The sequence below is a fragment of the Marmota monax genome, unplaced genomic scaffold, assembly GCF_021218885.2.
Source record: "Marmota monax isolate L192 unplaced genomic scaffold, Marmota_monax_Labrador192_F-V1.1 WCK01_AAM20220418_F8-fsc00119, whole genome shotgun sequence".
NCBI classification, from domain to species: Eukaryota; Metazoa; Chordata; class Mammalia; order Rodentia; family Sciuridae; genus Marmota; species Marmota monax.
In genome coordinates, this window is record NW_026694771.1 from 5,925,025 (window position 1) to 5,938,391 (window position 13,367).

General features: G+C 39.8%; 1 protein-coding gene across 1 annotated transcript in view; it reads right to left on the reverse strand.

Annotated features, from left to right (window-relative positions):
* Positions 1-13,367, reverse strand: part of Plcxd2 (phosphatidylinositol specific phospholipase C X domain containing 2) — a 48,210-nt gene that overhangs the window by 7,318 nt on the left and 27,525 nt on the right. The window contains exon 3 of the mRNA XM_046425237.2: positions 6,241-6,482. Within this exon, the coding sequence (XP_046281193.1) occupies positions 6,241-6,482 (242 nt within the window). The remainder of the gene's footprint in view (positions 1-6,240; positions 6,483-13,367) is intronic.

A 13,367-nucleotide genomic window follows, 5' to 3' on the forward strand; every position in this document is an offset into this window, starting at 1 on the left:
TTGTTCCTAAGAGATTGTGCATGTGGATGCTGCCTCATATCCTTCCTCAAATTTGGTGCTATCTTTTAATTTTAGTCATTCTAGTGAATATGTAGTGACATCTTACAGTGTTATAATTTGCATCTTTCTGATGAATAATGGTGTTGAGCAGTTTGTCATGTGCTTATTGACCATTCATGAAGTAGCTATTCGATTCTTTTACTAACATTTTTCACTTTTTGAACATGTTCAGCTACTGAAATTACTTATATGTCCTAGGTTCTAGTCTGTTAGATTTTTTTTTATTATCAACAAAGTATCTTAAAATGCTTCCAACCAATCTCTATTATATTTCATTCTTTTTTTTTTTGCTTTTTTTAAAAATTTATATATGACAGCGGAATGCATTATAATTCTTATTACACATATAGAGCACAACTTTTCATATCTCTAGTTGTATACACAGTATATTCACACCAATTCGTGTCTTCATACATGTACTTTGGATAATAATGTAAATCACATTCCACCATCATTTATAACCCTATGCCCCCCCGCCTTCTCCTCCAACCCCTCTGCCCTATCTAGAGTTTGTCTATTCCTCCCATGCTCCCTCTCCCTATCCCACTATGAATCAGCCTCCTTGTATCAAAGAAAACATTCGGCATTTGTTTTGGGGGGATTGGCTAATTTCACTTAGCATTATCTTCTCTAACTCCATCCATTTGCCTGCACATGCCATGACTTTATTCTCTTTTATTGTTGAGTAATATTCCATTGCCACTTTTTTTTTTATCCATTCATCTATTGAAGGGCATCTAGGTTGGTTCCACAGTTTAGCTATTGTGAATTGTGCTGCTATAAATAGGAGTCTCCATGTGTTTCCAGTTTTCAGAGGAAAGTGCTGTGAGAAGAGAGGATGTGACTGTGTCTCTGTAGTATGCTGTTTTTAAGCCTTTTGGGTATAGACTGAGGAGAGAGATAGCTGGGTCAAATGGTGATTCCATTCCCAATTTTCCAAGAAATCTCCATGCTTTCCATATTGGCTGCACCAGTTTTCAGTCTTACCAGCAACGTATGAGTGTACCTTTTTCCCTACATCCTCACCAACATAATAAAAAATGTTGATAATAAAAAAATGTTGCTTGTATTCATAATAACTGCCATTCTGACTGGAGTGAGATGAAATCTTAGAGTAGTTTTTATTTGCATTTCTCTAATTGCTAGAGATGATAAACATTATTTCATATATTTGTTTATTTTCTCCCATCCTGTAGCTTGCTTTTGTCTCAATGACACATTCGGATGAGTGGAATTCCTTAATTTTGATAGAATCAAACTTACCAATTTGTTCTTTTATAATTTCTGAGATCTAAGAAATCTTCACTTACTCCTCATTCAAAAAGATATCCTATGTTTTCTTCTAAAAGCTTTATGAGTTCAGGTCTAAGGTCCATCTCAGGTTAATTTTTGTGTATAGCATAAAGTAGGAGTCAAAGTTCACTTTTTCCACACAGATAGACAGTTATCCTGTCACTACATGTGGCTTCCTGATAGACTGATATCTAATCAGTTGCCTCATGAACAGTCTGCTGGTGCCATTTTCGAGACCGAAGGCTTCCTATATTACACCCTGAAGTTTTGCCCAGAGCTCAGTTTAGTGACATTTAAAACAAAATTCAGTGTGATGGTTTCTACATTAGTAGTAAATGTGAACTACCATGGGCACTATAGAGGAGAAAGCCGTAGAGTGCACTCGTAATTTTTCATCATGATAAAAACAGCTCCACTAAATCCTCAATGGGTTGAAAATGACTAGAGGGAGATAGAAACTGGTGCGTACCTTTGGTGAAGGGACCAGAAATTTTTTAGGAAGATTTGCTTTAGGTCAAAAATTGAGTATAAGTGAAGTATTATATTAACTCATCTCTTTCTCTTCTTTTGGTCACACTCTTTGGTTGTCAATTTTTCCCTTCCATTTCTTTCAGAATACATCTAAAGCCACCCTCCCTCCTTTAGGAATACATCTAACTTCTCAGTCTTCTAGAAAGACAATGTTATTACAGCCTTGGTAGATTTTTTTTCCCCTTCCCCTCTTGCTTTTCCTCTTACCATAATGCCTATAATCAGTCCTGGATCTCTTCTCTTAATCAGTGGACTCTACTATCAACTCAAATCAATTTACATTTTATATTTTGTAGCAGATTATGACTTAATAGACTACCCTCCCAAGAATGCTCCCAGTTTTAGCTGGGATTCTTGAGAACTTCATAATCTCAATATGACCTTAACTTGTTGAATTTTGCTGTCCCTCAGCCTCTTCCTTGTAAAGCAGTGATAATAATGCTCTCAGACAGATTTGGGGGTAGAGATTAAGTAAAATAATACATATAAAGTGTTTAGTGCAGTACCTGGGATACATTAAGTAGCATGTAAGCAACTGGCAAAAGAAAAAGAATCATGAATAAAAGAGTATAAGGTAGAGATATTTGGGAGCTGGAAATAAAAAAAAAGCCTTCAGAAAGTCATCTTTTGTTGTTTAGGCAACAAAATGTTATGATCTGAGTGTTAGGGGCTGCAAATACTGACCTCTTTTGGAGACAGAGTTCACAAATATCTAGTGGCCCACGTGAAAAACCTGCTAGTACTCATGGTAAGAGGCATTCAGACTTCTTTTCAAAACAAAAGAACAAAACAAAACAAAACAAAACAAAAATCCCCAGTCTGTTAAAGTATGAGGTGCAAGTGCCATCTGCTGGCTGTCTTGGGAATGAACAGAATTGAAGGCCTGGATGCAACCCCAGCCAATAGCAGCCAGAGCCAAACCTTGAGGGATCCCTGTTAGTCTGAGCAGAGAAATGTGGGGAGGGTGTGAATCTGGTCTCCAGGAAAAAAGAGCTCTGCGTCCATTGCGGGTCAGTCTTCCCTAAGGCACCGATAAAATAATTGGGATTATGTGTAGAGAAAAGGACATGTAGAATCCACTGAAAAGAGGAGCCACTTTATTTTCTTAACTCCTGGCACTTCGCAGGATGAGAGGGCCATGAACAAGGCTGACAGATATTGCTGACAGCCCCTCAGGCTACAATCCCCTCACGGTGCAAAACAGTAAGCTTAAAACTTGCCCTTGGCTTTGGGGCTCACTCTAGGACAAGGCTGGTTCACACTGCTTTCCTGGGTTTCTTTACAACCAGGGATGGCATACCTATTCTATGCCAGGCACTGTGGTAGGCATTTCCAGGTTAGGATAATAATCTTGTGGGGTTCTATTAATCCCTTTTAAATGGTGAGATAAACCACAGCCCAGAGAACTTGTACAAGGCCACACTATTATTGCCAAGGGACGGCATGAGTTTGCTAAGGTTTCCCTAATAAAATCTATGCTAGGTGGCTTCAACAACTAGAGCATATTTTCTTTTATTCCAGAAGTTGGAAGTCCAAGATCAAGGAGCCAGCAGGTCTGGTCTCTTCTGAGGCCTCTCTGCTTGGTTTGTAGATGACCACCTTTTCACATTTCCTATGCCTGAACACATCCCTGGTGTCTACATTTTCTCTTCCTTTAATGACAACAGTGAGATTGGATTAGGGCCTGTCCTAATTATCTCTACAAAAGGCCCTTCTCCCAATATAGTCACATTCTAAGGAAGCATGGTGACAGCTTCAATATATAAATTTGGGGGTTAAGGGCATAATTCAGCCCACAACAGGGACCAATGTAGGCTCCAGTCTCAGGCCCTCTGATTTCAGTCCATGTCACCTTCTTGAGTTCCATGGTTGCTCTATCTTCAAGCTTAGGCAAAACTCATTTTTTTTTCTGATTTCAGGGGGAGTGCTAGGAATCTGAATTTTAGATTTCTATGAGTCTGGTGGAAAGTACCATAAAAATTCAGTTTTTGTGGATTCCTTCTAGGGTGACGAACCAAGGTGTATAAGATCTCATGTCCAAAGCTTGCTGAAGGCTTTATTGGGGTCCCATGGGTGGGGGTTATCTCCCTGCCGAGAAAACCACCTCTGCATGTGTAGAATAATGCAGCTTGTCTTCTTCCCCCTGGTTTGAGATGATAACCCGTGCCTAGGGTCAGCTGAAGCACCCCTATTCTTTTATACCTTAGGACAGACACTCTGAGTGCTGATGCTCAGGGGAGGGACAGATGTTTGCTCAGTAATTTAGAGGAGATGACAACCACATGCTGTGCTGGCATCTGGGAACACATTCCTGACCAGACCTGCATTTCTTCCTTTGGTTGATGAGCAGGCATAGGAATGCATGATCACACCCATGATATTCTTGTGATGAACAGGGATTAAGATGCCAAAGTATCTTTCCAAGATCAGGGATCTCAGCCTGCTACCAGTTGGACAAGAGCTCTGGCACACTGAAAGATCTTGGCCTTGGGCACATGCCACTATCATTACCACCAAACAAGGAGCTTGGGATTCATTTGCAGGCATACTAAAGTGCTAAGAATTAACAAATATAAAAATCATGGTGAAATTGAGGGTTAACGGTTGTAAACAAGGAGATCTGACCAGATTCAGGTACTAAGAAGACAAAGAGCCTGTGGAGCAGAAAAGAACAGGGCAATAAAATGTGCTACATCCATGGCAGTGTGGCACACTGGAGAGGGTGGTGGTGCAATGACCAGAGTACAAGATGTGTGGGTCACCTAGAGCCACTGGATTCCACCTTAAGTGGGGATGATGAAGTGCTTTAGAGAATGTGTCCTCTGGAGCCTGGCTTGGGTTTAAAAACCAAATGAAGTCACATGCAAAAAAGGCATCTCATACTCAGGAAACAGTAAAAAGATCTAACTTACGCTGATTTTTAAATAGTCCTTCCTCTCTTACTAGTACAGCTTTCTGTACAGATTTTTATTATACTGATTTTTCACATTTCTAAGTAGAAATGTTCATACTAGTGTTTTCTGTGAGATTGAGAATTAATTCCACAAGGCAGAGACTGTTATTCATCTTGTACATTCACACCTACTTCCTCTTAGGTACTCAGTTTGTTGTATGAATAAGTAAATAATGTTAATCTACAAGTTTACTAAAGATATGAGGAAAATGGTGCAAGTTCATGATATATGTTATTTTTTTAAAATTTATAATTCTGAATCCTCCAAAGAGATATCACACTGGATTGTTTGGTTCGAGCCAAGTACATAAATTCTAAGTTAAGAGTTAACGGTCACACCGAAAGGGGTTTCTGGTTCTGTCCATAGTCTACAAAATAAGGAGCTTTCACCAAGAAAGAAAACTGCAGGTACTTCTTACTCTCTAAATTCCTGATTTACTGTTATCTGAACTCATGCTCTCCAAGCTCAGAAACAAACAAATAGGGACAAGTGTTGAATGAATATTTCTCTATTTGAAATCTGAACTCACCATATGGAACTCAGGAACCAAACTGATTCTTGTGAATATCTTTTGTTACCCAAACATATTAGCTGGAATTGTGAGGGATACCCTATTGTTCAAATGTATTATTTATATATATATTATAAATAATATTATTATATTATTATAAATAATATTATTATAAATATAAATGTATTATATATATAATATATATATAATACATTTATATATTATATATTTATGACTTCCCAGAGGCTATATATATATATATATATATATATATATATATATAAAATACATCCATCTAAACCATCCTTTTCTTGCAACACCTGTCATTCATTGTGTTCATTGGTGTCCAGGATAAAGAACATCATCTCCTATGAAATGATTGAGTGCTTCCTGCTTAATTGTACAGTCAGGCTTAATTCTTCCTTGAGGAAGTATTTGAAGCTATGTCATAGAACTTAGGACTCATAGTCCCCATGGAAGGGAGAAGAACAAATTCTTGATGGGCCACACCTGAATTCCTAGCACTCAGCAGAGTGGTTTGTGATTCATACCACTTAAATGAGTGAGTACCTGGGCTAACAGGGCAGGGGCAGGGACATGATGAGGCCAGATGTCAGAAGTGATCCGACAGTGGCGTTGACTCAAAGTGGGTTGCCTTAGTATCAAAATGTAGAGAGTATTTGTGGAATAATGTGTACATTTTAATGAAATGTTTAGGGTTCTTTTGGGCACTATTAATGCAATCCCCTTCAAATTCACACCTTATTTCCAACACTTGGTGTTTTTAAAATTTTTTTTTAATCTCTGAAGTTTTACTTCGATGTATTCAGAAGAGAATCAAGGTAAATATTCTTTAAAAACCTAACACATGGGGTAGAAGCAAACTCTTACCTATGAACCAGGGTGTTCTTGAGGCCCCCCACAAGGCCTCGGGCGATGGTCTTCACTCTGGGGGTAAGAATTGCCTGGGAGACATGGAAGGAGCCCTGGGGGGCGCGCTCACTCAGGGTGGTCTCCAAGAAGAGGATTAGTTTTCTCACACTTGTGGTATTTGCCCAAGGTGCTGGAATCTTCTTTCCTGGCCACAAGAAGGAGTACTGCTTGTAGAAGGGACAGTGGTAGAAGATAAGAACCTGAAATGTTCAAAACCAAGAGAGGCAACTCATGAAAAAGCCGAATGCTAACTAACCCCTGGGATTTACTGGGAGGAAAGACAAATATATGTGGGAATGAAAAAATTGTTATGTACATACTTTAAAAAATCAATGAGCAAAGATTTACTGAGCACTTCTATATGACTGATTCAAAGATTCTTTTATTTTTTGTCATGAACAACTTTGGAAGTCTGGTAAAAATCACTGCCACCTTCTCAGAATTATAAATGAATATAAAACAAAATAAACAAGATCACAAAGGAAAATAAAATAGACAAGATGACAAAGGAAACCAATGATAAGAAAATAGACCTATGAATACATTAAATACATTTGTAATAAATAAATGAATACCCCTCCTGATAAATTCATTGAATAAAATATTTTATTGTGAGTCTAGTAAGTCTCACAATTTGAGTTAGTGATGAGCACAAGTGAGGTTTTAAGATAGCAGTAATAACTGAAATGTGAGATGGACTTCTATGGGGATAAAATAATAAAGCCAACACCATTGTGGGCCACTGCCTGTACTTATAAATGAATTTTCAGTTAAAGTTTAGTAAAAACAAATGTGTAATAGTTTACCATCCAAATTCAGTCTTGTTAAATTATATCCACCCACATCCCCTTGGGAAATCTATGGACTTCAAGCTTGAAAACTCTCAGGTTGGGTTAGCTCATGTGGTCTAGAAGTTATGTTTCCTGTGTTCATGAAATTGACACCGAGCTCTTGGAGTTTCGATAAACACATTGAACTGATTTGTGAGTCTGTAGATTTTTAACTGTGTGCCCTGACTCTGAATGAAATCATGCCTCCCAGTGGAGGAAGGGAATGTGCCACTCGAGACAGGGATGACTTCCCAGAGGCAATGGGCCTCCAGTGGGACCGCTCACGATGGTGGTAATTTTGAAAATAATTAGCCAGCTACATCCACAGCATTAATTAGTTTCTGGGAGGCAGCTGTGGGACAGGGAATTGCTATTTCAATTGTCCCAATTCGGATCTCTGTGTAGGTTTCTAGAAGTAATATATTTCTTCCCATTTTGAGCTCCCATGATCTGCTAAAGGAAAGTTCTGGGCATGCAGGGTCCCTGGACTGCAGTCCTCAGATAGCTGGCCTGGAGCCCAATCCTCCAGGCACCCAAGAACAAGGGCTTTGCAGTCCATCATGTTTCCAGTGTACATTCAGCTGGTGACTAAGGTGTTGACTGACTGTCCCAGAGGCCCAGAGCCAGCGAGTGCCAGGCTGCATGCACTAAGCAGGGTCATGGCTTGCTGTTTTTAATGGTTTTGAATAATGGTGACTGGCTGTAAATGATGTCTGTGGTAAACACGCATTAATGAGGTTAATCACAGGCTCACGGTAAGCAGATTGCCTGAGAGATCGTGGAGGATTTCCTCCTGGCAGTGGTATAATTGGCAAGTTTGGAAGGCTGGGGACTCCCAGAAGAGCTGCCCTGGGCAGTGGACTGTAGGAGGGGGAGGAAGCTGTGCAGGCTTGTGTCAGGCCTGCCACAGGGTCTCCCCTTGACACCTGGCCCCTGAGCTAAGCATCCCAAAAGGACAGTGCTATCCTTTGTTCTGCCTTGAAAAGTACAAACAGTACAAATTTTGCAAGGGGGCTTCATGCTTTTCCTCAAGTGCCCTGTTGAACAATCTGACCCTGAAGGTTTCAGGGGAATTTCTGCCCACAGTGGAGGCCAGCCTAGCAAATCAACTCTCATTCTACAAGATTTCAGGGGTGGAGTCTCTCGCCTGTACTTTTCATCCTCTTCCCCACCTCATTCTGCTGCAGTTTTCTCTGAAACACTTTACCCTACAGCTCAGCAGCTCATGTTCGGTTTTCCTCTTGAGACAGTTTTAAAAACCTCATTTCCTTTAAGAACTATTCCTTGATTGACCGCCTCTTACTCTGAGCATTTCTTTACTGGGGGCCTTGGGAGGCAGATTTATGCTATGTTCTACTTTTCATCTGATTTATTTTTAAAAAATCCCTTCCTATGCTACAGAGCATTCAAGGTAGTCTTATCTTGTGTTTGCATATTAATTGTTTTGTATTTACTAGAGTTGTCTATTCCTACCTTCTCCATGAGATCATAAATACTTTGGAGATGTACATTCAATCTTCTGATTCATTGTACCCTCCGACCCCATATGCATGCCTGTGAGCTGCGACATACCTGCATGTTGAATGTATGAAATTTGACTAGATCATAGTACACTTTTTGATATTAAATTGCATAATAAAATACTCAGGGTTAAACACAAGGTAGGTCATTACATAATGAATATTTAGAGTCTGACCATATTTAAAGTGGGAGCCCAACCCAGCACAGGGAAAAGACTGGTAATCCTCCTTGAGACTTATTGTTTTAACTTTTAAAGACTCGGCACCGGTCACATGGGGAAGGAAGGAGCAGAGGGGGATCCTGGGATTTAGACTGGTGACACTCTCCCCCTTTCTGATATGTCATCATAGACTCTGCATAACTTTAGGGGTATTTGAGGTTGGATGACACAGTTAATTTATCCCATTCTTAAAAACCACGATGGACTTTCCTTCTGCTGCTAGAAATTCACTGTTCACACTATTTGTTATTCCTGAAGATACTTCTAACTCCTGCAGGTTTGTAGTCAATTTAGTTTGCAATACATCAGCCATTCAGAATATGAGCAGGGTACAAAATCATGAACTTTTATTTGAACTCAAATTAACCTTACCTGAAACCCCATATCAAAACCTTTCCTTTTTTCTATTCTACTCTGGGACCCTCTGAAATTAGAGGCTTATTGATAAAGAAAAAGCATTTTATTAGCAAAACAGATGAGAGCAGTTGTGAAATGATCAGGGAGCATGAACAGCCCTCAGAGAGCAGCAGAAGCCATGGGAAGTCTGGAGCAGAAAGAACCTGTGATGGAATCCTGGCTCTTCACTCACCCACAATGTTTCCTCCAGCAAGTTGCTCAATATCCCTATGCCTCAGTTTCCTCATCTGTAAAATAGAATACTAATAAAATACCTATCTCATAGTGTTGTTAGGAGGATCATGTGAGTTAATCCATCTGCCTAGCACATAATAAAGGCTTAGGTGTTACTGCTATTATTACTATTATCTAGTGATGTGAAAGAGAAACTCTCCGGGGATCAAAATCTCTCCAGGTTGGTTGGATCTGTGACTTTGAATATATATAAACTTGGGTTCGGGGGAGAGATGTGATAAATATTTGGCAAAATATCACAAAAGTTTTAGTGAGGAAAAATGACTTAGACATATTTTAACAAATACTAAGATTTACCTCAATCAGCCTCTGTGGAGTCAAAACATTTAGCACTTGCCGTCAAGTCTTCTCATTGGTTTCCCCACTTCTGCCCTCTCCCCCCTGCCCCAGATGTTGTCCTAGCACAAGAATCGGAGGGATCCCATTAAGACCTGCATCAGGGCAAAGCTGTGCTCAGAACTCTCCCCTGTGGGACCACCAACTATCTCTCTGACCTCTTCCTGCTCTTCATTACCTGCTTATTAGCTTCTGTCCCTGTTTTTCCTCAAAGATATCAGGGACACTCCTGCTTCGAGGCCTCTGTGCTGGCTGCTTCCTCTGCCTCCAAAGACCCTCATGTTTTACTCCTTTGAATGCAACCTTTTCCATGAATCTTCACATAGATTGCCCTGCTCGTCCTATGCAAAACTCAACCAACCCACCACACAGTCCTGGTTCCCGGATACCATGCTGAGCTTCTCCTTTTCCACAGTTCTTACCACTTTTCACCAACACATATTTATTACCTTTTTTTTAAATATTTTTTATTGTTGGCTGTTCAAAACATTACATAGTTCTTGATATATCATATTTCACCCTTTGATTCAAGTGGGTTATGAGCTCCCATTTTTACCCCATATACAGATTGCAGAATCACATCAGTTACACATCCATTGATTTACATATTGCCATACTAGTGTCTGTTGTGTTCTGCTGCCTTTCCTATCCTCTACTATCCCCCCTCCCCTCCCCTCCCCTCCCCTCTTCTCTCTCTGCCCCCTCTAAATGTCATTCATTTGTCCCCCTTGTATTATTTTTCCCTTTCCCCTCACTTCCTCTTGTATGTACTTTTGTATAACCCTGAGGGTCTCCTTCCATTTCCATGCAATTTCCCTTCTCTCTCCCTTTCCCTCCCACCTCTCATCCCTGTTTAACGTTAATCTTCTTTTCATGCTCTTCGACCCTACTCTATTCTTAGTTACTCTCCTTATATCAAAGAAGACATTTGGCATTTGTTTTTTAGGGACTGGCTAGCTTCACTTAGCATAATCTGCTCTAATGCCATCCATTTCCCTGCAAATTCTATGGTTTTGTCATTTTTTAATGCAGAGTAATACTCCATTGTGTATAAATGCCACATTTTCTTTATCCATTCGTCTATTGAAGGGCATCTAGGTTGGTTCCACAGTCTTGCTATTGTGAATTGTGCTGCTATGAACATCGATGTAGCAGTGTCCCTGTAGCATGCTCTTTTTAGGTCTTTAGGGAATAGACCGAGAAGGGGAATAGCTGGGTCAAATGGTGGCTCCATTCCCAGCTTTCCAAGAAATCTCCATACTGCTTTCCAAATTGGCTGCACCAATTTGCAGTCCCACCAGCAATGTACAAGTGTACCCTTTTCCCCACATCCTCGCCAGCACTTGTTGTTGTTTGACTTCATAATGGCTGCCAATCTTACTGGAGTGAGATGGTATCTTAGGGTGGTTTTGATTTGCATTTCTCTGACTGCTAGAGATGGTGAGCATTTTTTCATGTACTTGTTGATTGATTGTATGTCCTCCTCTGAGAAGTGTCTGTTCAGGTCCTTGGCCCATTTGTTGATTGGGTTGTTTGTTATTTTATTGTCTAATTTTTTGAGTTCTTTGTATACTCTGGATATTAGGGCTCTATCTGAAGTGTGAGGAGTAAAGATTTGTTCCCAGGATGTAGGCTCCCTATTTACCATATCACAACAGACACTTCAGAAATACAGAAGATAATCAAAAATTATTTTGAATCCTTATACTCCAATAAATTAGAAGATAGTGAAGGCATAGATAAATTTCTTAAGTCATATGATCTGCCCAGATTGAGTCAGGAAGATACAGACAACCTAAACAGACCAATATCAATTGAGGAAATAGAAGAAACCATCAAAAGACTACCAACTAAGAAAAGCCCAGGACCGGATGGGTATACAGCAGAGTTTTACAAAACCTTTAAAGAGGAACTAATACCAATACTTTTCAAGCTACTTCAGGAAATAGAAAAAGAGGGAGAACTTCCAAATTCATTCTACGAGGCCAACATCACCCTGATACCTAAACCAGACAAAGACACTTCAAAGAAAGAAAACTACAGACCAATGTCTCTAATGAACCTAGATGCAAAAATCCTCAATAAAATTCTGGCGAATCGGATACAAAAACATATCAAAAAAATTGTGCACCATGATCAAGTAGGATTCATCCCTGGTTCAATATACGGAAATCAATAAATGTTATTCACCACATCAATAGACTTAAAAATAAGAACCATATGATCATCTCGATAGATGCAGAAAAAGCATTCGACAAAGTACAGCATCCCTTTATGTTCAAAACTCTAGAAAAACTAGGGATAACAGGAACATATTTATTACCTTTATTCTACGACCTATCTCTACCCACTTGAATGAAAGCTCCACTAGGGCAAGGATCACTGTCTGCTTACTCACTGATAAGAATGGTACCTGGTACATACTGGTATTCAATAAATATTTACAAATACAGGGGCTGGGGATGTGGCTCAAGTGGTAGCGTGCTTGCCTGGCATGTGCGGGGCGCTGGGTTTGATCCTCAGCACCACATAAAAGTAAAATAAAGATGTTGTGTCCACCGAAAACTAAAAAATAAAAATATTAAAAATTCTCTCTCTCTCTCTCTCTAAAAAAAATTTACAAATACATAATCTTTAACTTATTTTTAACTAAGTCTCTCCCTGAATTCAAAAACATCTGCCTCTCTTAAGGATGTTTTGCTTTTTGCATCTATTAGGCAAATAAGCAACTTTGCTTTAAGGTACTTGCTTTTTTTTTTTAAGAGACTATATTATTGGTTGCTTGATGTGACTTAGATATGAGGTGCTCCCCCCAAAATTCATGTGTGAGACTACTTGAGACCATTCCATTTTAAGGTGGAATGGTTGTATGGTGAGAGTTGTAACCTAACCAATGGATAAAAACATTGATAGGGATTACCTGGGTGGTAACTGTAGACAGGTAGGGTGTGGGCTGAAGGCAGGTTTCTGGGGATGTACCTTTGGAGTTTTTGTCCCTAGTGAATGGAGCTCTCTCTGCTTCCCATTGCCATATTCTAAGCTGCTTTTCCCCTATCACTCCTTTTTCCCATGATGCTCTGTTTCACCTTGGCCCCAGAGGTATAGAGTGCACCGGAATCTCTGAAACTGGGAGCCCCAAATAAACTTTTCCTTCTCTTTAACTATCAGGCCTTGGTCACAGTGATGAAAAAGCTCATTAAAACATTGTTCTTTCCCTGAAGCTCTTCCCTGCTGCTACCATCCATGAAACCAGAGTGGAATGTATCTGAGTCCCACTTCCTTTGCCTGATCGTGTCCCTCATGGTCTAGGTTTGGAGGCTCTTCTGGAAACACACTCTCAGCAGGTGTGTTCAACAGGTCTTCCTTTCTTAACTCTGTCTGTGACCCAAATTCTATGAGGAGGGCCTGTAAAATAGTCATATTCCTGTGATGAATGACTTCATACACCTTTGTCAGCTAATACTGTTCCTTTTCACTCAATACCTTGGCAAGGGTGATCTGCAGAGACCTGAGAGTGTGGGTTTAAA